General features: G+C 47.2%; 2 protein-coding genes across 5 annotated transcripts in view; one reads left to right on the forward strand and one right to left on the reverse strand.

The window, feature by feature from the left end:
* Positions 1-16,984, reverse strand: part of LMAN2L (lectin, mannose binding 2 like) — an 80,950-nt gene extending 63,966 nt beyond the window's left edge. Inside the window, exon 1 of the mRNA XM_060607802.3 lies at positions 16,871-16,984. The gene's annotated coding sequence lies outside the window, so the exon portion shown is untranslated. The remainder of the gene's footprint in view (positions 1-16,870) is intronic.
* CNNM4 (cyclin and CBS domain divalent metal cation transport mediator 4) overlaps positions 16,880-23,196 on the forward strand; it is a 40,854-nt gene continuing 34,537 nt past the window's right edge. For all 4 annotated transcript variants that reach the window (XR_009602553.3, XM_060607736.3, XM_060607743.3 and 1 more), the window contains exon 1: positions 16,880-18,391. Coding sequence is in view for 3 of the 4 variants with exons in the window: in XM_060607736.3 (XP_060463719.1) it covers positions 16,990-18,391 (1,402 nt within the window). In the remaining variant the exon portion in view is untranslated. The remainder of the gene's footprint in view (positions 18,392-23,196) is intronic.

Here is a 23,196-nt window from a genome sequence, read left to right on the forward strand (position 1 = left end):
TTCCCTTATTGGCGTTTGTCCTGCGGTCCACTAGGCCTGCTGGGATACGTAGTGATTTCCATTTTGTCTCAGCATTCTAGAGTAAATTTAAAGAGATAAAATGTTTCTCCCAGTTTCACACAGACGTTCTATCCTCTCTGCCATAGTACCTTCGTGTCTATGCGGAGTTATCCGTCAGGATGTAAAACTGAAAGGAGAAATAGACAAATCCACAATTACTGTAACTGGGCAATTATTAGGAAAACTATCAAATTTATAAAAGACTTGAACACAACAAAGAACTTGACCTGATGACATTTATAGAAACTCCACTCAACAACAGCAAAAGACACATTCTCTTCAAGTGCAAAAGAAACATTTACCAAGATAGCCTGGGCAAAACAAAACAAACACCTCCACAAATTTAGAAGAAATGAAAGCACACAAAGGATGTTCCATCATGATGGAATTAAGCTAGAAATAACAACTGAAAGATTTCTGGGAAATCCTCAAATATTTGGAAATTAAACAACTCCTTTAAAAAAAATTGTTTAATGTTTATTATTATTTTTTAACAGAGACAGAGTGTGAGCAGGGGAGGGCAGAGAGAGAGGGAGACATGGAATCTGAAGTCGGCTCCAGGCCCCTTAAACAACTCCTAAATAACTCATAGAGGAGTAGGAAGTACTGAAGGACTGTAGTGAGTCTTCTAAGAAATGGAACAGGATTATCAATCTTTTACCTGGGTGGCACAGCAGGACACACAGGACCTGAAACAAAAAGAATGAGGTTCAGGGGCACCTGGGTAACTCAGTTGGTTGAGCGTCTGACTTAATTTTGGCTCAGGTCATGATGGCATGGTTTGTGAGTTCAGCTCAGGTCGTGATCTCACAGTTCATGAGTTCAAGCCCCACATCTGGGTCTGTGCTGACAGTGTGGATCCTGCTTCAGATTCTCTCTCCCTTTCTCTCTGCCCCTGCTCCACTCATTCTCTCCGCTCCTCTCTCAAAAATAAACATTAAAAAAAAAAAAAAAAGTAGGGTGCCTGAGTGGCTCAGTCTGTGAAGCATACGACTTCGGCTCAGGTCATAATCTTACAGTCCATGAGTTCAAGTCCTGCATTGGGCCCTGTGCTGACAGCTCAGAGCCTGGAACCTGCTTCAGATTCTGTCTCCCTCTCTGCCTCTCTCTCTCTCTCTTTCTCTCTCTCTCTCTCTCTCTCAAAAATAAATCAACATTAAAAAAAAAAGAAAAAAACAGAGTGAGGGTCATCCAGCTTCCCACCTTTTCCTCACCATTTCCATCACCCAACCAATAAATAATCAAGTCCTGATTATTTTATTCCTAATTATTTCACAAAGCCATCACATCCTTTTCATCCCCTGCTTTGTCTGTCTCCCAAACCACAACTGTTATTCTGGTCACCATCATCCACATGGTCCCCCAAGTAAACCATCTAGCCATGCCATTTCCTGAATGTCAGGGTTAAATGAGTTGATACTGGTAAAGCTCTTAGAGCAGTGGCTGGCATGTAGTAAGCACTATATCATCATCATCATTATTATTAACGGAGCCCTTGTTGGTTCCCATCACCTGTGGGGAAAAGATTCAAGCCCCTCAACTTGGCAAACAAAGCCCTCTGCCACCCTTCTCTGGCGTTATTACCCACAGCTTCCTTTCTTCATCTATATCTGCCAGCTTTCCCTCTTCCATCTCCTTTTCCACAGCCCACTTCCTCCTAGAGGCTTTCCCTGACTTCCTCAGGCAGTGGCAGTTGCCCCACTCTGAGCTCTCAATGTTCCCCAAGCACATTTCTTACAGAGCACTCACCAGTTCTGTCTCCGTCTTCCCAACAAACTTAACCAAAGTTAATTCTCTCTTTCCTGAATATAAATATATTTAATAAGAGAAACATGAATGTAAGCCTGTTTGATATTTAATATTTAAAATTAAAACTGTCACAACCATCGGGGCACTGGCTGGCTGCATCGGTGGAACACGTGATACTCGATAGTGGGGTTGTGAATTTGAGCCCCGCTTGGGTGTAGAGATTACTTAAAAATAAAGCCTAAAAAAACAAAACAAAACCCAAAAAACTGTTACAACCACTGATCATTTATAGACTCCACACAAAGTAGATATTTGGTGATAAGATATAAGGAATTGCAATGAATCTATTGGTGTCATACCCTAGCTTTAAAACCATTCATGGATATCAATTATCATAGGATAAAATCCAAATGCCTTAATGTAGCATTCAATGCCCTTCAACTTGACTCAAATCAGCCTGTACACACGTCTATTACAATGTGTCACCCTGAATTATGTGGCTCAATTAGCAAATTATGTGTTTGTCTCCCTGGCAAGGCTGGGAGCTCCTGGACCACAGGAAGCAGATCTTACTCATTTCCTATCATACGCCCTACCTGCTTCCCCATTCCCTAACCCATCACCCAGCACGTAGTAGGAATTCCAACTGTTTTGAATAAAATTATTTCCATTATATTTCTGTCAGTTGGAATTGTTTTATTGTAATAAATATACGTAAAATAAAATTTACCAATTTTAACCACTTTTAAGTATACAGTTCAGAGTCAGTAAATACATTTACATTGCTGTGTGACCTATCTACCGGATTCTTTTAATGTTTATTTTTGAGAGAGACAGAGTGCAAGTGTGGGAAGGGCAGAAAGAGAGGGAGACACAGAACCCGAAGCAGGCTCCAGGCTCTGAGCTGTCAGCACAGAGGCCCGACACAGGGCTCGAACTCACAGACCACAAGATCATGACCTGAGCTGAAGTTGGACACTTAACCAACTGAGTCACCCAGGTGCCCCTCTACTGGATTTTGGATAGAGTATCTCAGCATATCTTATTGTAAAATTCACTGTGATGAAGAAAAGGGAAATAAAGGAGAGTGTGTCAAAGACAAAATACACAGGACAATAATTCAGATGATTTTCTTCAAACTGTTGCAATAAGGAAAATGCTCATTAGTAAGGAACATATCAAAGAAAAGGAAAGGGGCCTGGTGTTTCATAGAGGCAGGTAAACAAGGGAATCATCATGAGGAAGGATAGAAAGGGTTTTATCTGAGTCACTGAGGAAGGAAGGCAAAAATGGGTCTTATCTCAGAATATTCTAGAACAGGATAGTCCTTTGAAGTTGAAGTTAGCCATTTCTCAGGACTCAAAATGGGATGAGAAGGGACACAAAAGGGTGAGGGGATTTTTTGACTGTAGCTGGTTTCCAGAAGTACAGTGTTCATATAAAATTCAATACTGTCAAGGTGGTGAGAGGAGGTGCAGGGAAACAGAAAAAGGAGCCATGTCTCCCTCCAACACCACGCTACACACATGTAGAGGCACCTTCTTGTAGCCAGGTCAGGTCTTGACCATCTTTTAGATGCTTAATGCTCTCTTTTTCTCCACAGAATCATCTCCCATGATCTAGGGCTGTATACCTCCAGCGTGGGGGCATTCACAGACAATGTGAGTTGTATATTCTAGGAGTTCTGGATGATGATTCCTCCACTTCCTTGTCTTCAAAGCCAAAGAGATACCTCCACTTAGGAGCCCCTTGAAACCTGATGCCCCTACCTCCACCCCATGTCGGAGGCTCCAAGGCAGCCTCTTGGCCCCATTCGTTCCTCTCCCCCCTGCCCTTCCCTTTTTAACCTTCCCATTCTATTTAAATCCACTCCCACCCAAAACCTAGGACCCAAAGCAGGGCCTAACATCAACCCTCCCAAAGCCAGGTAGACCACTCTTCCCTGCTCAGATATCCAGGTAAGGATTTGGAATTAGGTCCATCATCAGCTCTAGGATGGCAGTTAACCCAGTCCCACCCCTGCCCCAGCTCCTTTCCTCCCCAACTCACTCTCCATTCCCACCCCGCCCACCCCCACCCCCATCCCATACCTCCAGTTCTCCAAGCAGACCTAGAGCACAGAAGGGGACAGTAGCTCTAACACAAACTAGCCAACTACTTTCCGGTGGCAACTTACAAATTCTAGTCTCCCAATAAGCCACAATTAAATAGCCCGGAGTGCTTTGGGCATACACAGATGATTCGGTTCAACTCCCAAACACCTCATTGGTAAATCTAGGGTAGGGCCCAGGGATTTGGTTTTGAAAATCTCTCCCCAGGGAATGTGATATGCAGCCAACTTCCAGAATTACAACCCTTTCACATCCAGTATCTCATTTTGACCTCACGTTGACTTGGTGTGGTGGGCAAGGTGGGCATTACCTCACTTTATGATTAGGACATCTGTACTCAGTTCATAAATTTTAAACAGGGTGCAGCACCTCAATTTAGAGGTAGGATTTTGAGATTTGCTTTAAAGAACAAGTAACTAGGGGCGCCTGGGTGGCTCAGTCGGTTAAGCGTCCGACTTCAGCCAGGTCACGATCTCACGGTCCGTGAGTTCGAGCCCCGCGTCAGGCTCTGGGCTGATGGCTCGGAGCCTGGAGCCTGTTTCCGATTCTGTGTCTCCCTCTCTCTCTGTCCCTCCCCCGTTCATGTTCTGTCTCTCTCTGTCTCAAAAATAAATAAACATTAAAAAAATTTTTTTTAAAATAAATAAAGAACAAGTAACTGTAGACCTCTGCATTGTGAGTGTGAGCCATGCTGGGCTTAGAGATTACTTTAAAAAAAGAAAAAAGGAGAGGTTCCTGGGTGGCTCAGTCAGTTAAGTGTCCGACTTCTTCGGCTCAGGTCATGGTCTCGCAGTTTGTGAGTCCGAGCCCCAAATCGGGCTCTGCCTGCTTCAGATTCTGTGTCTCCCTCTCTCTCTGCCTCTCTGCCACTCACACTCTGTCTCTCTCTCTCTCTCAAAAATAAATAAACATTTTAAAAAAAAGAAAAAAATTCTTTGGAGGAAGATTGTGTGTGTACTGAGGAGAGGGTAGGATAGATGAAAAAAAGCAAAAAAATCTTGATAAATGTTGAAGCTGGGTTATGGGTATATGGGGATTCCCTCCACCTTTATGTATGTTTGAGAGTTGCCATAATAAAAAAAAAACAAAACTTTTTAAAGTCTCCCTTGGAGATGATTACAAAATGTGCTGGGTATGCATTTGTGGTGTTTTCTAAATTTCCTCCAGGCAATGAAAACTGTAATTAACTGTAATCTGTGAAGTTCATTGTGACCCATCCAATATAATGTCATAACTAAAAAGAGAGAGGAGTCTGCAATCTGGAAAAAGAACAGTCAATGGATGAAAATATGTCTGAGTCTATCAATTCTGTCCAGGGAGAGAGTATTTCTAAGTATCCTGTGTTGGTTAAAATCAAGCCTACTCTGCCTGGGTGGCTCAGTCGGTTGGGTGTCCGACTTCAGCTCAGGTCACGATCTCACGGTCCGTGAGTTCGAGCCCCGCGTCGGGCTCTGGGCTGATGGCTCAGAGCCTGGAGCCTGCTTCTGATTCTGTGTCTCCCTCTCTCTCTGCCCCTCCCCCATTCATGCTCTGTCTCTCTCTGTCTCAAAAATAAATAAACGTTAAAAAAAAAAATTAGGGGCGCCTGGGTGGCGCAGTCGGTTAAGCGTCCGACTTCAGCCAGGTCACGATCTCGCGGTCTGTGAGTTCGAGCCCCGCGTCAGGCTCTGGGCTGATGGCTCGGAGCCTGGAGCCTGTTTCCGATTCTGTGTCTCCCTCTCTCTCTGCCCCTCCCCCGTTCATGCTCTGTCTCTCTCTGTCCCAAAAATAAAAATAAAAAACGTTGAAAAAAAAAAAAAATTTAAAAAAAAAAAAAAAAATTAAAAAAAAAAAATCAAGCCTACTCTCCTAACATATTCATAACGACTTCCCACTTAACATTCTAGCTCTCTTAGAATTTCTCAGTATATTAACTAATTTCTCAGCATATTAGGAAATTAGTATTAGCATATTATTATATTGCTAGTACTAGTATGTTCATATGTTAATTAAGAAATTAGTATTTGGCTTTATCACTTCATTACTTCATAACACTTGAGTCAGTATGACTTACGCTCCCCAATGTGTTTACCCATCAGTGAATTGATAAAAATCAATATCCTGAGGACCAGATCTCATATCTGTGGTAGCTCTACGAAGGGGCAAATGAATTAGGGACTGTCTCGAGGCATCCAGATACCTGCTTGTCACAGGTAAGTTGGGACATAAGATTCACTAAAAATTGCAGGAAGAGGGTGGGAAGGAGGGAGAACTCTGGCATGTGGAGTTGGAATGAAAACATCTGCCGTTTTGAGATCTACCTCTACCTTATGACCTGAAGCAAATGACACAATCTCTCTTAGCCTCAAATTCTCTATCTGTAAATTGGGTGATGAAACCTACCACACTGGGTTGTTGAGAGCATTAAATGAAAAAATGTATAAAGGATGAACATGTGCACTGCAGACTCTAAAGAGTTCTATAAGTACACAAATCACTATTGTTTATAAAGTTTTGTTATGGCTTGTCTACTTGTGTCCTGAAATGTGTTCTAGGAAAGGAGATTTGGTCCCTTTATTTTTATTTTGTTTAATGTTTATTTACTTATTTATTTTAATTGTTTTAATGTTTATTTTTGAGAGAGTGTGGGTGGGGAGGGGCAGAAAGAGAGGGAGACACAAAATCTGAGGCAAGCTCCAGGTTCTGAGCTAGACTCCGACCTGGGTTTTGAACCCACAAGCCATGAGATCATGACCTGAGCCAAAGTCGGACGCTCAAATGACTGAGCCATCCAGGTGCCCCAATTTTTATTTATTTTTGAGAGAGAGAGAGAGAGTGCGTGCTTGGGAGCACATGCAAACAGGGGAGAGGCAGAGAGAGAGGGAGACAGAGCATCCAAAGCAGGTTCTGTGCTGACAGCAGAGACCTCAGTGTGGGTCTTGAACTTACTAACCTCGAGACCATGACCTGAGCCAAGTTGGATGCTTAGCCGATTGAGGCACCCAGGGGCCCCTGGATTTGGTCCCTTTAGAAGAAAGTAAATGTACTGGAAATTGATTTATAAATGGAATAGAAACTACTGACTGATGTGAGAATATTCCTCAGGGATCTTGGGGGGCAGGCAGAGTAGAAGTGTATAATGTGTAAAATCCTATCACTGGGGCTTATAATTAGAAATAGGATATGCTGTATCTTCAAAGGTCAAACAACTAAAAAAATAAAAGTCTTTGGTGGGTATAATTTTCCTCATTCACCTTCTGCCTGTGGAAGATGAACAGACAGGAGCCCTGAGCTCTCCGGATGCTGGATGAGTGGGGAAGTGCAAGGGGACAGCTGATCTACAGCTATGATAGAAGCCAAGGGAGGGGGTGAATGAGGTTGGAAATTCCCATGCTCTGCAGCAAGCAGCACCCATTGCTGTAAGAAACTGCAGGCTCTTCAGGATGGGTGGGAGCCATGTGAACCAGGGAAGCTATCTTGGAAGTTAACCTGGCCCGAAGTCCTGAGCCAACCAGATGATGGCTACTTCCAAAAGTCCGACTGAGGGTTATTAGCTCTAGGGAAAAAACCAAGAAGTCAAGGTTAGACCAAATACTGACGGATAAAAACTGAGATTAATGCATAAGGAGTCCAACTGCAAAAATATGATTGTAGAGGTGCCTGGGTGGCTCAGTTGGTTAAGCACCAGACTCTTGATTTCAGCTCAGGTCATGATCTCACCGTTAGTGAGTTCAAGCCCTGCATCGGGCTCTCTGCTGTTAGTGCAGAGACTGCTTCAGATCCTCTGTCTCCCTCTCTCTCTGCCCCTCTCCCACTCACACTCTCCCTCTCTCAGAAATAAACAATTTTTTAAAATTCTTAAACAGGGGCGCCTGGGTGGCGCAGTCGGTTAAGTGTCCGACTTCAGCCAGGTCACGATCTCGCGGTCCGTGAGTTCGAGCCCTGCGTCAGGCTCTGGGCTGATGGCTCGGAGCCTGGAGCCTGTTTCCGATTCTGTGTCTCCCTCTCTCTCTGCCCCTCCCCCGTTCATGCTCTGTCTCTCTCTGTCCCAAAAATAAAATAAAAAACGTTGAAAAAAAATTTTAAAAAAATAAAATTCTTAAACAATATGATTATATTTCTTTAAATCATATTCCACTTGGTATTTCTTTAAACAACTAGACTCATACATGGCTGTAAAAAGATTTCTATATTCTAAAAAATCATGAAGACTTTTATGATGTTCCTTGGTTTCAATGTTTCTCAATGAGAATGACAGCTTGGAATGCAAACCTAGACAGGTTTACGTTTCAATTCTTGGCTCTTTTGATCTTATTGATCTTGTATGACCTTGAGCAAGTTATTTAACCTCTTTGGGACCCAGTTTTCTATCTGTAGAAGGAGAATGATAGTAACACCTACCTCAAACAATTGCTATAAATATTTAAATGAAGAAAGGAGTGAGGGCGCCTGGCTGGTTCAGTCAGAAAAGCATAAGACAGTTGATCTCTGGGTCATGAATTCAAGCCCCATGTTGGGTGTAGAGATTACTTAACAAAAGGGGCACCTGGGTGGCTCAGTCGGTTGAGAATCTGACTCTTGATTTCAGCTCAGGTCATGATCTGGCAGTTTGTGAGTTCAAGCCCTGCATTAGGCCCTGTGCTGACAGCTCAGAGCCTGGGGCCTGCTTCAGATTCTGTGTCTCCCTCTCTCTTTGCCCCTCACCCACTCGCACTCTGTCTGTCTCTCTGTCTCTGTCTCTGAAAAATAAATAAACATTAAAAAAATTTTTTAAAGAAACTGGGAGTCTCTGGAAGGTTTTGATCAGAGGGGGTTTATCATTTAAGTGTTTTACAGAATCACTCTGCTGCTGGCTTGAGAAAAAACTGTAGGGAGGAAAGGGCAGAAGCAAGGAGACCAAGTATATTGGTAATCCAAGTGAGCAAGGAAGGTGCCTGGGGCCTGGGTGGTGGCAGCAGAAGTGAGGAGAGGTAGCTGGATTTTAGATGTATTTTCAAGGTACAGTTAACAGATTTATTGATCGATCTGATAGAGGTATAAAGGAAGCAGAGGAAAAAAGGATAATTCCAAGATTTTCTGGCTACAGCAGCTGGAAAGATGGAATCGTCATATACTGATAGGAGGGAAATCATGAGAGATATATGTTTTGGAGGACAGATATTTTAATTTTGGTGGTACTGGGTTTATGCATCTACTGGAAATCCAAGCAGAGAATGGGCCCTCTGATTCTAACCATCATCCCAGTAAGACCAAATTCCCAATATTTAAGAAGAGCAGTTGGGGGTCAGGGTCGGAGGAAGTTTGTCAGCTGATTAGTGTTCAGTAGAGAGGACTTTCCCTCACCTACTGTGATAGCCAGCTTCCAAACGGTCCCCACTGACCCCTGCCACCTGCTCCTGTAGGGTACTTTCCCGTCGTGTATCAATTTTGGTCCATATGACCAATAGGATATGGAAGATGTGGTGGTACGTCATTTCTAAGGCTAGGCCATAAAAGACATTATGGCTTCCATCTCAAATCACGTATTACAGGCAAAGCCAGCTACCATGTTGTAAATAGCCCAATGGAGAGGTCCATGGGACAAAGAACCAAGTCCTCCTGCCAGCATCCATGTAAGTGAGCTTGGAGGTGAATCTTCTAGCCCCAACCAAGCCTTCAGATGACCTCAGCCCCAGCCAACATCTTGACTTCAATTTGTGAGAAACTCTGAGCCAGAACCACCCAGCTAAACCGCTTCCCAGTTCCTGACCCACAGAAACTATGACATAATAAGTGATTATTATTTTAGGCCACTAAGTTCTGCATTTGTTATGCGGCAATAGGTAACTAACATACCTGTCAAAGTCAAGCGAAGGAGATGCTCTAAGAAAACTTGAAGGGAAAAAAAAAAGAAAAAGAAAATTCGGAGGGTCCTGCAAGAAGAGAGACTGGCATCTTATTCCACAATTAGACCTCTGCTTAGGCAGTAGACTTACTATTTTGCCCTGGGTGGTCTATACTGCAACCACTGGGTGGACTCATTCAAGAGGGGCTGCCTGACAGGCAAAGTGTATCTCAACGGCAAGAAGCTGGAGGGGAGGAGTCCCAACAAGGGCTGAGGTGAACTTTCTACTACCAGAAACCAACAACTGGACACAAACAACATTCAGTCAAGTGGCAACAACCACAAAGTCGGGGGCAGAGGGGAAGGTTTCAAACTATGGGAGATTAAGAAAAGACAAATTCTCTTTCTTCCCCTCTTGCCCTACCAGGCCCCAATATTGGAGAAGTTTGATCCTGAAAATGAAGAGGGAAGTATCCTAGAACCAGCACATGACCCACTTCGCTTGACACATCCACACATCCACAAACACTTCCCCTCTCCAAAACTGGCTACAGTGATTGGAGAACTGAGGACTGACCAAGGCCCTTCCCCACTCCAAGTCCAGGGAGCAGAAACTGTGATCTCCAGTTAGGGACTCTCTCCCCATATGAAAGCCTACAGCAGACTCCTGATTAGAGCTTCTTGGTATCCTGTCCACCCTAGGTGTCAATTGTTATGGCCTGAGGTACTTTGTACAGGCCTGGTCAGTTGTCTGTCTCCAGTAGAATCCATGCGAAAGGAGGTGGGACAGGGCCCCAGAGAATAGGGAGTACTGTTCCCTGAAGAAGGGGACAGGAAGCTGGACAGCTCAGAGCAACAGATGCCCACTACATCTAATCCTGTTGATCTTTTTTTTTTTTTAAATGTTTATTTAGTTTTGAGAGAGAGAGAGAAAGAGAAGCACAAGCTGGGGTGTGGCAGAGAGAGAGAGGGAGACACAGAATCCGAAGCAGGCTCCAGGCTCTGAGATGTCCACACAGAGCCCAACGTGGGGCTTGAACCCACAAACCATGAGATCATGACCTGAGCCAAAATCAGACGCCCAACCGACTGAGCCACCCAGGTGGCCCTGATCTCTTTTTTTTTTTTAATGTTTATTTGTTTTTGAGACAGAGCGAGAGGGCGAGTGGGGGCGGGGCAGAGAGAGAGGGAAAGAGAGGATCCCAAGCAGGCTATGCACTGGCATTGCAGAGCCCAATGCAGGGCTCGATCCCAGGAACCCGTGAGATCATTACCTGAGCCGAAATCCAGAGTAGGACCCTTAACTGACTGAGCCACCCAGGCACTCCATGATCTTGTTGATCTTATCTTTGCCTTCTCTTGATTGCTTAGGAAAATTACACATCAGAGAATTTAAATGAGGATAGAACCTGATGATCAGACCCAGTCCCCTCATGTTGGAGATAAGGCCCCAAGGCTCTTTGGGCCTCGCCATTTGTTGAAGGCTCTACAGGTATTTGGTACCTGCGCAATTGTTCGGGACAAACCTGTAGAAATCTGGACACTTGGGAATGAAGGTCTCAAAGGCCGTCTCCTTTTCTGGGCAGGGCTGGGAGACAATAAGATTCAGTGATCAGGAACTTGCCTCACTGATCTGCCTGGGGAGATTTATTGCCTCATGTGGATTATGCCAAGCACTGTGGGTGTGGGTATCATTTATAAGGAGAACATTCAAACTCCCACCAGTCTTCCTAAGTTTCATCCAAAGAGAATTCCAGTGGATGCTCATGAGCAATGCATGAGACTGATGCCAGTATTTTTCAAATTGGAGATCAGCCAAGAAATCACTTTAGTTAGGTGTAGGGCAGACTTTTTTTTTTCCTCATTTTTTTAAGACATAGGCTAGAGTGGAAATTGTATTAAGGGGTAAATGCAATTTCATGAAACAGTTTTCTAGCTGCAATTTTATATATAAAACTACTGGCTAGAAGCTTCCTCCTCATTTCCCATTCCTGGCCCCCAACAGTATTATTCCTAGCCCCTTTTTTAGGAAAATCCAATTCATTCCACAAATGCATATGGAATACCAAGCATGTTGGATACAGAGATGACTATGACACAGGTTTTGTCCTTGAGGGACTCTCAATCCAGTGGGAAATGGACTACAGTCCAGAGTAAAGGAGAAAATGAAGTGGGCAGAAGGTGGCAGAATACAGAGAAACAATTTCTGGGCAGTGGATAGGGAAGTTGGGGGAACTTCTGTTTTCTACTTATGATTTGAATTTGTTGCAAGGAGGATGTATCATTTTGGCAATTTTAAAAGCCCAGTAAAAATATAAAAATACAGGAATGAATAAATGAATAAAATGTAATATGAAAGTCCTGGCCTGAGGGAAGGAAAAGAAACATATTTAGGAGCAGTGCTACCTACCATTTAGTCCCTTTAGTACAATCCAAGGGTCTCTTGATCCCCATCTTAAAAATGGAGAAATCAAGACCCTAAGAAGTCAAGCACTATTGCCCCAATTCACCAGCTGGTAAGAGACAGAGCCCATGGCATTTCTGCTATAGCCTGTTTCCATTTGCCAGCTATGAAAAGGGGTTGGAAACTAGGGACAGTGACTTCAAGAAGTTGTTCTTCAGCTTTTGTAAATACTCAGTGTTTTTTATCTTGCTCTTCCTTACTTTTCTCTGGTGATTAACAGTTAATCTCTTAACATAAAAAAGGGTCTTGGTGTTTTTGGAGGCAGAAGGAAAAGCTTGTTGGGGTAGCCAGTCTTGGGGACAGGGCTCTCCAGTGCAGGAGGGGAAGAGGAAAGCAGAAAGGGGAGTAGGCAGGGCCCTGGAGCTCAGCCCCTCTCACACCTGTGCTTGCCTGGGACTCTTCACAGGGGCCCTGCTCTCCCCAGGAGGACTTGCCTTCTGGGTTGTCAAGTCTCTCAGATCTGAGTGACAGGCTTCCACTTTCCCACTTGCCAGCCTTTGCAGCCTGAACCTGCATGCACCATGACAACCCCTGTCACCTCCAGCAGTACTACCTGCACCCCAGCTGCCTTTGTTCCCTTACCACGGAGCCCCAAGGGGTCCAGATGTGGTCTTGTTTAGTCCCTGATGATCTCCCTTGGCCTCTCTTCTCTATCATCCTCTATAGACTTTCTGTCTCTGCAGGGAAAGGGAAGGGAAAGAACTCGAAGACAGTAGCTAGAGTTGGATGCAGAGACACAGTGGGGCTAATGAAATCTGAGTGTCCTCTAAAAATCCCTGCCTTGTCATGTCCATCACCATCATGGTTACTGATCATGTTCATTGAGCTCTTACCAGGTGCCAGGCATCATCTGACTCAATACTCCAGAATGTCCCAGAGTCCCAGGTCACACAGGCAATCCATGGCCAAGCCAGCCCCACAGTGTGCCTCCTGAGCTGTGCCTGAACCCCTATGGTGAGGCATCCTCCCTCCTGTGGTCCTGTCCCAAAGGAGAACAATTTGTCCTATGGCCATGGAGCTTTGAAACCTACCCAATTAATACAAACGCTTCCTCTCCTTTGCTGTTCTGGCATTCTACTTCCTGTCACAGGCACATCCTATTATTGGCCTGAATCCGTTGTTCTGATGCTTTCATCCCCTCCTCTGGCTTAATGAGGTGTCTGTCTCAGGTAGAAAATGATACCAGGTCCTCATGTCCCCACTTGTTGGGGTGACCTGAGTTGAGATTTGAGCCACGGTACCATCTCAGCTACCCCCATGCTTGCTCTGTCCCTCTGTGGAGGGATGACTGCCCCTTCTTTCCCAAGACAATTTAATAGCACAGATATAACTTGCAAATGCTCAGGGTTATTGCAGATTTGCAGAGAGCTGGTGAACAGGCCACTGCATGTATTGATGTGGCCCCTCCCTCACTCTGAAAATTGCTCCCAACCGGGCTTTTGAACCCCAGGGCCCACAGCATCCTCCAAGGGACTTGGGGGGGCATGGCAGCCCTCAGGCTCTGAGCTCCACCAGCAGATGGGCTGCTTATCTGGCAGGAGCTCCTCATCCTGGACACCCAAATGTTGAAGAGGACTAAGAAAACAGCCTGGGAGGATCACAGCCTGAGGAGTGGAACAGGAGATCCCAGGTTACTATTTAGGACCTTGTTCTTCATTGGATTCTTAGGGTCAGCACATTGCCAGGTACAAAATAAGGGGCAATAGACTTTTAAGCCTGTCTCCCTGCACAGGACCAGAAAGGAGTGCTCTCCGGGAGGTGTAGACATGCTGCCATAGGGCCCAGAAAGAACCTGTCAGGTCCCAAAGTCATGAGTGGAATGCTCTGTGATGCTCAGAAGTCAGGTACCAGACCTCTCTGAGAAAGACCTTCCCCAAAGTCCTCACTTGCAAGTGGAGATAATTCAGGGGAGTAAGGGCTTCCACCCTGCAGCAGAGAAACAGGTCTGACCCCCAAAGTAGACAGACTTCTCATTTGCACATCTCTTTCTGCACTTCTCACAGCCTGGTTCACAGAAGCCACACATTTGTCCAGGGTTCCTGACTCTTCACACAGATAGACCTCCATCTCCATGTTGTCCCCACCGATCTGTGGGAGAGGTTTTTCAACTCTGCAGATGAGAAAAGTTTAAATGCCCTAACCAGAGATAAAAGCCTAGCAGGAGAGGTACCTGGGTGGCTCAGTTGGTGGCTCTTGGTTTTGGCTCAGGTCATGATCTCCCAGTTTGTGGGCTGGAGCCCCACATTAGACTCTGTACTGGCAGTACGGAGCCTGCTTGGATTCCCTCTCTCTGCCCCTTCCCTGCTCACTCGCTAGATAGATAGATAGGAACAAATTTTAGGGGGAAAAAAAAGCCTGGCAGGAAATGAACCTGGACTCCAGTCTGGACCTCAAATAGCTCCTCTGACACTTTCTGAGTTACACTGCTTTTAATTTTTTTCGAGAGATTCTTGTCTTCGCTGCCAGATTGAAGGCTGTGGGTGGGCAACAAGGTATTTCATTTCTTTACTTTGTTGATTCTGTTCTATTCACTTAAGTACGGATGTGAATGCAATTGTGGATGGGTGGAATTAAATGAACTTTAGCAGAGACTAACTCTTCTTACCAGATTCCCACTTAAACCCAAGTATCTCAAAAGCTTTTTTTTCCCCTTCCCTTTGTTGACTTCTCTTATTGGACTCAGTGCATATACAGGGAGCTTCTGAGTTTGACAGTTTGAAAAGAGCAAAATAAAAATAGCCGATTGGTCAACAATAGAATGGTAAAGTCTCTAAGTACCATGGGAAGGGTGTTTCCAGCTGGCTGGAAAAAGATGAAATGAGGTGGACAAAAGCCTCTCTGAAAGCTGGGCTTGCTCTGAGGTGATGCAGGTGGCTCATCCTGTATCGGTGGAGAAGGGAGGGAACAGCCAGTCCAAGGTTCTGCTTTCTGTTTTTGCTCTGTCTTGCCTAGTGCCCATCCGGGGGCTCCTGCTCCTTACAAAAGTGGCCAGCTAGAAACACTGTAGAATATGAAGTGAGGCGCCTACCTGAAAGGGACTGCTTCAGGCTGGCCTAGTATGCACAACACTATAGGATTGTTCCTCTCTGTTTGGGCTCTTTCCGGCTGGTATTGATTGTTGCTTTTTTTGGCAAACAGTATACCACAACAAAAATAAACACATGTGTTTGTGCAGGGAGAGAGTAAAATGGATTCTGTGTCTCCAGCGTTGGGAAAAAAACTTGCTCTGAGACCCAGTGGTCAACCTGGTACCCGATTCCCTATTTTGTGCACCTCTGTAATTATTGTGAGGTTGTTTGTCTGTCTGTCTCCTTCCCCCTAACAGGGCAGGCGGCTGCGGTCTTCCCCACACCTCCTGAGTGCTTGGTGCTCAATTCATAGTCGCTAACTGACACCAAGGTAGGGCCATCCAGGAAGTAGTCATTTCAGGGCTAGGCCTGGCGCCACACCTCTCAGCTCATTTTCACATGCGTCTGCCCCAGCTGGCCAGTCACCACCACAATTTGGGGTTAGGGGTTTGGTCTGGAAGGGCAGGCAACAACAACATCAGCTACACAGAACATTCAGAATTGTCCTGTCCTGTTCAATGCCTAGGCCAAGTGTTCCCATAAGCTTAGTGAGATGGTGCCCTCTTGTCATTCTTACTCCCGTTTTATTGATATAGAAACCTGGTCTGAGAGACACTCCAATGTGCCTTACCAGTCACACAAGCCTGTTCTTAAAATAGCAATCTGGAGGGACTCCAACTTGTGCCTAGATTCAATTTCTTCATCTGTTAAATGGAAAAATAACACTACCTCTTAGTGTTGTGCAAAGGATTAAATAAATATTATGCATATGTGTTTACTTGCTTATTGTCTGCTCTAGACTGTAAACTCCAGGGGGCAGGGGCTTTGGCTTATTCACCACTATATTGTCAGAGTCTGGAACAAGATGCCTGGCACATAGGAGGGACTCAACATTCGCGTCCTAAAAGGAAATGACCTAAGACTAGGACGGATCTTGGCCCTTCTTTCTGCGGGTACAATCTATATCCTCAGTTTCCCAGATTCTCCTCCAACCAGGCAACCACTGGCCAAAGGATGTCTCAGACTGGGGGCAGGGCCGTGGAACCTACTTCTGGCTTTGGGACAAGGTCATCAAAACCCTCAAGAGTGCAGAGGCCACAAAAGTCTTCAAGGGGCAGTCTGCAAGGCCGAAAGGCCTGTAGGCCTCTCAGGCCTCAGCCCTCAGGTTCTCCTTTTCTTTTTTCTTTTTGTATCAGTAAAAGCATTTTTCTCGCCCGAGCACAACGTGGTACTGCTTCCGAGGTTCCAGCAAAGAGCAATCCCCCCAGCCCCCCCCCCCGCCCCCCCCAAGAAAGTGGCAGTGCTCTGGGGAAAGAGCCGAGCATGCGAAGCCCGGCTAGGTTGCGGCAGAGGAGCGGCGAGACCAGGAGCGCAGGCCTGGGCAGCAGAAGAGCGGGCCGCGCGTACAACCCGTGAGCAGAAAGGCCCGCGGGAATGGCCGCGCGAGGAGAAGGGCGGGGCGAGCGTCCGCCCGCGGCTCCCGCGCTCAGGCGCAGCTCCACCTTAAGCGCGGGACCCCCTTAAGGGCGGGCACCGGAGCCGCGCTTCCAGAGGCGGGGTCTCCCATGCAAATAAGGGGCGTGGGTCGGCGGGGCGGGGCGGGAGGGGCGCTGACCTGACGTCAGGCCTGCGGCCCGGGCAGTTGGCTCGGCGGCGGCGAAGCGGCAGGAGCAGCGGCGGGAGCGGGGCCGCGCGGCGGGGCGCGGGGAGCGGCGGCGGCCGAGCCGGAGCAACATGGCGCCGGTGGGCGGGGGCGGGCGCCGGGGCGGCGGGCCGGCCCGAGGGCGCCTCCTCCTGGCGACGCTGCTGCTGCTGGTGCTGCTGTGGGCGCGGGGGGCCCGGGGTCAGAGCGACCCCCAGCGGGGCGCGATCCTGGGCATGAGGCTGGCGAGCTGTAACAAATCGTGTGGGATGAATCCGGATGGCATCATCTTCGTGTCCGAGGGCAGTACAGTGAACCTGAGGCTGTACGGCCAGAGGCTGGGCTCCATCTCCAGCAACCTGATCTCCTTCACCGAGGTGGACAACTCCGAGGCCACCCACAACTCCACCAACTGCCCCGAGCTCACCAAGGACCTGGTCGTCCAGCAGCTGGTCAACGTGAGTCGAGGGAACACGTCCGGGATGCTGGTGGTGCTCACTAAGTTCCTCCGGAGGAGCGAGAACATGAAACTGTATGCACTGTGCACCCGGGCTGGGGTGGACGGGCCCTGGCAGAGGTGGACCGATAAGGACTCGCTGCTCTTCATGGTGGAGGAGGCTGGGAGGTTCCTGCCCCTCTGGCTGCACATCCTCCTCATTATGGTGCTGCTGGTGCTGTCGGGCATATTTTCTGGTCTCAACCTGGGGCTTATGGCCCTGGACCCCATGGAGCTGCGCATCGTGCAGAACTGTGGCACCCAGAAGGAAAGGCGCTATGCCCGGAAGATCGAGCCCATTCGGCGCAAGGGCAACTACTTACTCTGCTCGCTGCTCCTGGGAAACGTGCTGGTCAACACCTCCCTCACCATCCTTCTAGACATCCTCATTGGGTCTGGACTCATGGCGGTGGCCTCCTCCACCATTGGCATTGTCATCTTTGGGGAGATTGTACCTCAGGCCTTGTGCTCCCGACACGGGCTGGCAGTGGGTGCCAATACTATCATTCTCACCAAATTCTTTATGCTTCTCACCTTCCCCCTCAGTTTCCCCATTAGCAAGCTACTGGATTTTGTTTTGGGCCAGGAGATTCGCACTGTTTACAATCGGGAGAAGCTGATGGAGATGTTGAAGGTAACGGAGCCCTATAATGATCTGGTGAAAGAGGAGCTAAATATGATCCAGGGTGCCCTGGAGCTACGGACCAAGACCGTGGAGGACATCATGACCCAGCTCCAAGACTGCTTCATGATCCGCAGTGATGCCATCCTGGACTTCAACACCATGTCGGAGATTATGGAAAGTGGCTATACCCGCATCCCCGTGTTTGAAGACGAGCAGTCCAATATTGTAGATATTCTCTATGTCAAAGACTTGGCCTTCGTGGATCCTGACGACTGCACCCCCCTCAAGACCATCACCCGCTTCTATAACCATCCAGTGCATTTTGTCTTCCATGATACCAAGTTGGATGCCATGCTGGAGGAGTTCAAGAAGGGTAAGGCCTGATGCTCGCCCTCTCCGTTAACTGTCTTTGTGACACCTCTCATTCGCTTGCCTGTTTTGTGTTTGCTGGTCTTAGTGTTTTTGTGTGACTCTTTTCCTTTGCCCATCACTTCCTGTGCCTCTGAGGTGAATGGTATTTGGGACAGCAGGAACATTTCCTAAGCGTCTGCTGTCTGCCAGCTACTGTGCTTTGTGCTTCAGGTGAATCAGAGTTGAGACACACTCGTGCACTTGGAGGGATAGAGCAAGGCCTCAGGGAGCTATTGAAGCAGGACAGAGTAAGGCTAATGCCTTAAAAGAGGCCACGGACATTAGAGTGTGGAGCCCCACATCTGAGTGGGCTGGGGACCTGGGAAAACCTTCACATGGGAGGAAGCATTTGAGGAGAGCCTGAAGATATGGGGAGACGTGGTACTTGAGGCACGGGGAACCCCACGAGGAGCAGAGCACCTGAATGGGGTGGCAAAGGATGTGCTTGTGGCCCAGCAGATGGTCCTGTTGAGCTGGGTATAGGCTCTGCCTCTCAGTGGTCAGGGGGGAGAGGCTGAGTCATCTGGGGCCTTTGGAAGAGCCTGCAGTCAGGGCAGTAAGTTTGCTTGGAGCTTGGAGCTTTCGGAAGTTTTGAGCAAGAGTGATGTTACTGGAGCTCCTAGCCCACAGAAGCCAAATTGGGAGGTCTCTGGTTTGCTCCCCACTCAGAACAGTGCCAAGTAATGCTTTCGACTACTCAGCAGAAGTAAGCACATCAAGTTTTGGTTATTGTTCTGTCTTTTCGCAGGCGCCAAACATAAGCTTCCCTCCTGTGGTCTGAGAATCTTCAGCTGGCCTTGCAGTGCCTTGTGTTCTTTCCTCACATGGGTTCTTGGCCAGTTCTCAGGTAGTTAGAGAGGCACTTGGAAGTTTTACTCACCAGCCTCCAAGCTCAGGACACACACCCCTTTCCTTACTTCCAACAAAACTTTTCCTCCCACTTCTGCCACCCAGAAGCCCTCAGTGGCAGTAAACAAGCCAATTATGGAGTAAAACCCTCCTAGGCCAAAGGGAATGAGGAGGCAGAAAGGGAAGCTCTTCATAAAGGAATGGGGGAAGGGACCAGGGACTTTGCTTCCTTTCCCCATAAGTAGAGCTCCTGCTGGCTAAGGCAGCCTGCCAGTTTAGGGCTGGGAGCACCTTCGGCACTCAAGCAGGGAGCAAGCCTCAGACGCTTGTCAGTCTATTATTTCATGAGAGTTGGGGAGAGCCTGGAACTGGCTAGGTCAGTGGTGGAGGGTGGGATTGGTAGGAGGAGGCCCTGCCAGGTTTAGTCTTAAAAGATGCTCTGGTCAGGGCCAGAGTGGGAGATTGGTACCCTCCCTTCATCAGTTTGAGAGAGTGACTCGTAGCATCAGATCTGAGAAGGACTTGAGTAACATGAGTCCAAGTGGGAGACAGTCTGGTAAGGTGGCTTCATTGCAGAGGGACTGAAGGGACATCTGGTGGTGATGACACAGTGTGGGGGGAGCTTTGCAGGTCCAGGCCCTAGAACCTGTTTGTCCCAGGTAGCTGAGCCTGAAGAAGAGCAGTGAGGATTTGTGCCCCACCTTCACCCTGCAGCCTCTTGGCCCTGAGGACTTCTCCCATGTTGCTTGGTGAGGAACCTGGTTGGGACTCACCAGGGCGGCTTCCTGCTCACCACCTCTATGGTCCTTGGGACTGTTGCTGGTGACACACCCTACAAGCACGTTTGCATCGTTCATCTCGAGTCTGGAAACAACCAGTGTGGCTGGGCTGGGCTTCCCAGCCCCTGATCGGCAGGGTTCAGCTCTTGTCTGGTGGGAGCTTCCTAGGGTTGGCAGGACCATCTTTGGACTCATCACGTAAAAAAAGTATTACTTCAGGAAGCTGGGAAAATAGAGCTAGCATCTTTTGGCCCAGAGCTCTGCTGAGTGGAACTCTCCAGATGTACATTTTAGTTCACTAGACCTTAGTTAACAGGGGCCAGTGGTCTGAACCTGAGCCCCAGCCCTCGCCCTAGCCCTGGAGGGGGTGCTGCTAATTCCATGGAAATGCAGGCACAGTCTACCCAGTGCAGCATGAAGCCCTGGAGATGTGAGTGTGATATGATGGTCACTCCTAATGGACACATCCTGGGGCTTTGTGGTTCTGTCCTAACTCATTGCCACTCTGGGCTTCCCCCAATATGGCCTCTCCAAAATCTTTCCATCGGGCATTTACCTGTTAAGTCTGAGGCCCTCTAGGACACGGAAACACTTTGCATTTGCACCTTAAAAGATTTTCTTTACAAATCTGATGTTTGGAAGCCTTCTTTTTTAGCTAAGAAAAACCCAGTGAGCAAGCTTAACATGGCCAGCATTGTCGGCAGCATCAAAACAAGAGCTGGGTGCCTGCCAAGTGTGGTCAGGCATCTGCCTGAGGGTCTTTCTTATGCTTCAGTAGACTCTTCAGCATCTCCAAGTTGGGTGAGGGCCCAACTCTGACCTCTGCCAGAGTCTTTCTGCTCTGAGTGTAATCCTGTTTTAAGGTCATTTTGTCTCCTCCTTGTTCCCCAACATTATGAATTCTGTGTGGGTAGGGATCATGCCTTATTAGTGTTTTCACCACTTAGTACCTGGAAAAGAGATGGGTCTGTAGTAAATGTTTGTTAAGTGAATGAAAGAATGAATGAATGAACAACTAATGAATGACTATCTGGCAAGCCCTGCTGGCCTTCTTACTGTTCCTTGAAGACACCAAGACACTCCCACACTAGGGCCTTTGCCCTGGCTGTTCTTCAGGCTGGAATGTTTTTCCCCAAATGTTACATGCCTCGCTGTCTCCCCTCCCTCCTGTCTGCTTCAACTTTACCTTCTCAATGAGGCTTTCCTGTTGTCCTATTTGAAACTATAACCTTCCATCCTCCTTGACCTTCCTGATCTCTGCTACCCTGTGCTAATGTTTCTTTTTTTATAGCATAAATCACTTTCTAACAACTCCGTAATTTACAGATTTACTATGCTATTTATTGTCTGTCTCCTTCCATTAGAATATAAGTTCCAAAGAGCAGAGCTCTTTGTTTCGGTCACTGGTGTATCCCTAGGCCCTAGAATGGTTCTTGGCACATAGTAAGACATCTCAATAAAAAGTCATGGAATGAATGAATGATCTGTTAGATTTGAGACAGAATTGTCCCCAGTCCATAGGTATTAGAATTTTGAGGAGCTGGATAAGGGATAAAGTAAAATGGGTGTTGTGCTGTTATCCAGGGGACTTGATATTTCTAGTTGCATCAAGACAGGAGGAGCTCCTACAGTAACATATAATGGTTCACGGACTGAGAAGCTGAGAAGCAGAGTTTGGGGTCCTTTTTTTTTTTTTTAATTTTTTTTTTTTAATGTTTATTTATTTATTTATTTTTTAACGTTTATTTATTTTTGAGACAGAGAGAGACAGAGCATGAACAGGGGAGGAGCAGAGAGAGAGGGAGACACAGAATCTGAAACAGGCTCCAGGCTCCGAGCTGTCAGCAGAGAGCCCGATGCGGGGCTCGAACTCACAGACCATGAGATCATGACCTGAGCTGAAGTCAGACGCTTAACCGACCAAGCCACCCAGGCGCCCCTTTAATGTTTATTTTTGAGAGAGGGACACAGAGTGTGAGCAGGGGGAGAGGCGGAGAGGGAGACACAGAATCAGAAGCAAGCTTCAGGCTTCGAGCTGTCAGCACAAGAGCCCGATGCGGTGGTTGAACTCACAAACTGCAAGATCATGACCTGAGCTTAACTGGTCAGATGCTTAACTGACTCAGCCACCCAGGCGCCCCATGGGGTCCTTTTTTTTTTTTTTTTTTTTTTTTTTCTTTTTAATATTTATTTATTTTTGAGAGAGAGACAGACCAAGTGCAAGCAGGGGAGGGGCAGAGTGAGAAGCAGGCTCCAGGCTCTGAGCTGGCAGCACAGAGCCCAATGTGGGGCTCCATCCCACAAGCCGTGAGATCATGACCTGAGCTGAAGCTAGACGCTCAACCAGCTGAGCCACCCAGGTCCCCAGAGTCTGGGGTCTTGAATGTGATGCATGGTTCCCTTTTCCTGTGCTTCAGTTTCTCTGAATAAGCAGTTTTTGGCCGTCGGGAGTATACATACATAGCTTCACTCATTAGTGTGAGTCATGAAGATGCTCCTACACACTTAGACAGGCTTGAGAAGTTAGTTGCAGACATGAGGCTGAGCTTCCCTTAGAGACTAAGGTAGAAGGTTACAGCTTCTCAGCTGCTTTGCCTCCCAACTCAAGGCATTTATCATTAGATATTTGTTGAACCTCATACTGTCTGTGCAAGACATGGGGCTAGGTGCTGCAGGACCTCAGGAGTAAGACTATCTGATTGGTTAGAGCTATAAGGCCACTGAGAGGCTCATGCCATTTGAACCTTGGTCCTTTGACTTAAACCCACTTAAACCTCAACTTACACCTCGCCTAGAACTGTTTGCAGTACTGGGTGTTGTGGTTGGCTTTGTCCACAGCTTGAGATCTTAGAACAGCGGCTCCCTGGGCTACTCCTGGCCCAGTTGTGTTTTTCCTTTACCAAAGATCCTCTCAGACCCTGGAGGCAAAGCGACGAATAAGCTCTCCCAAATCGGTCAGAAACTCCAGCCCCACAATGAAGCTCACCTTTCAGCTTTCTGCTGTCCTTTCCCTCTGTGACATTCCTGCCCTTTTCAGACACTGTGCTCATTTGTAGTCATCTTATCTTTCCCCACCTACTTTATAACCATCTAGCCCCCTGTAAAGACTTGGGTTTAAACTCTACCCACCCTGGTCACC

The sequence above is a fragment of the Panthera onca genome, chromosome A3 (assembly GCF_046562875.1).
Source record: "Panthera onca isolate mPanOnc1 chromosome A3, mPanOnc1 haplotype 2, whole genome shotgun sequence".
Taxonomy (NCBI): Eukaryota; Metazoa; Chordata; class Mammalia; order Carnivora; family Felidae; genus Panthera; species Panthera onca.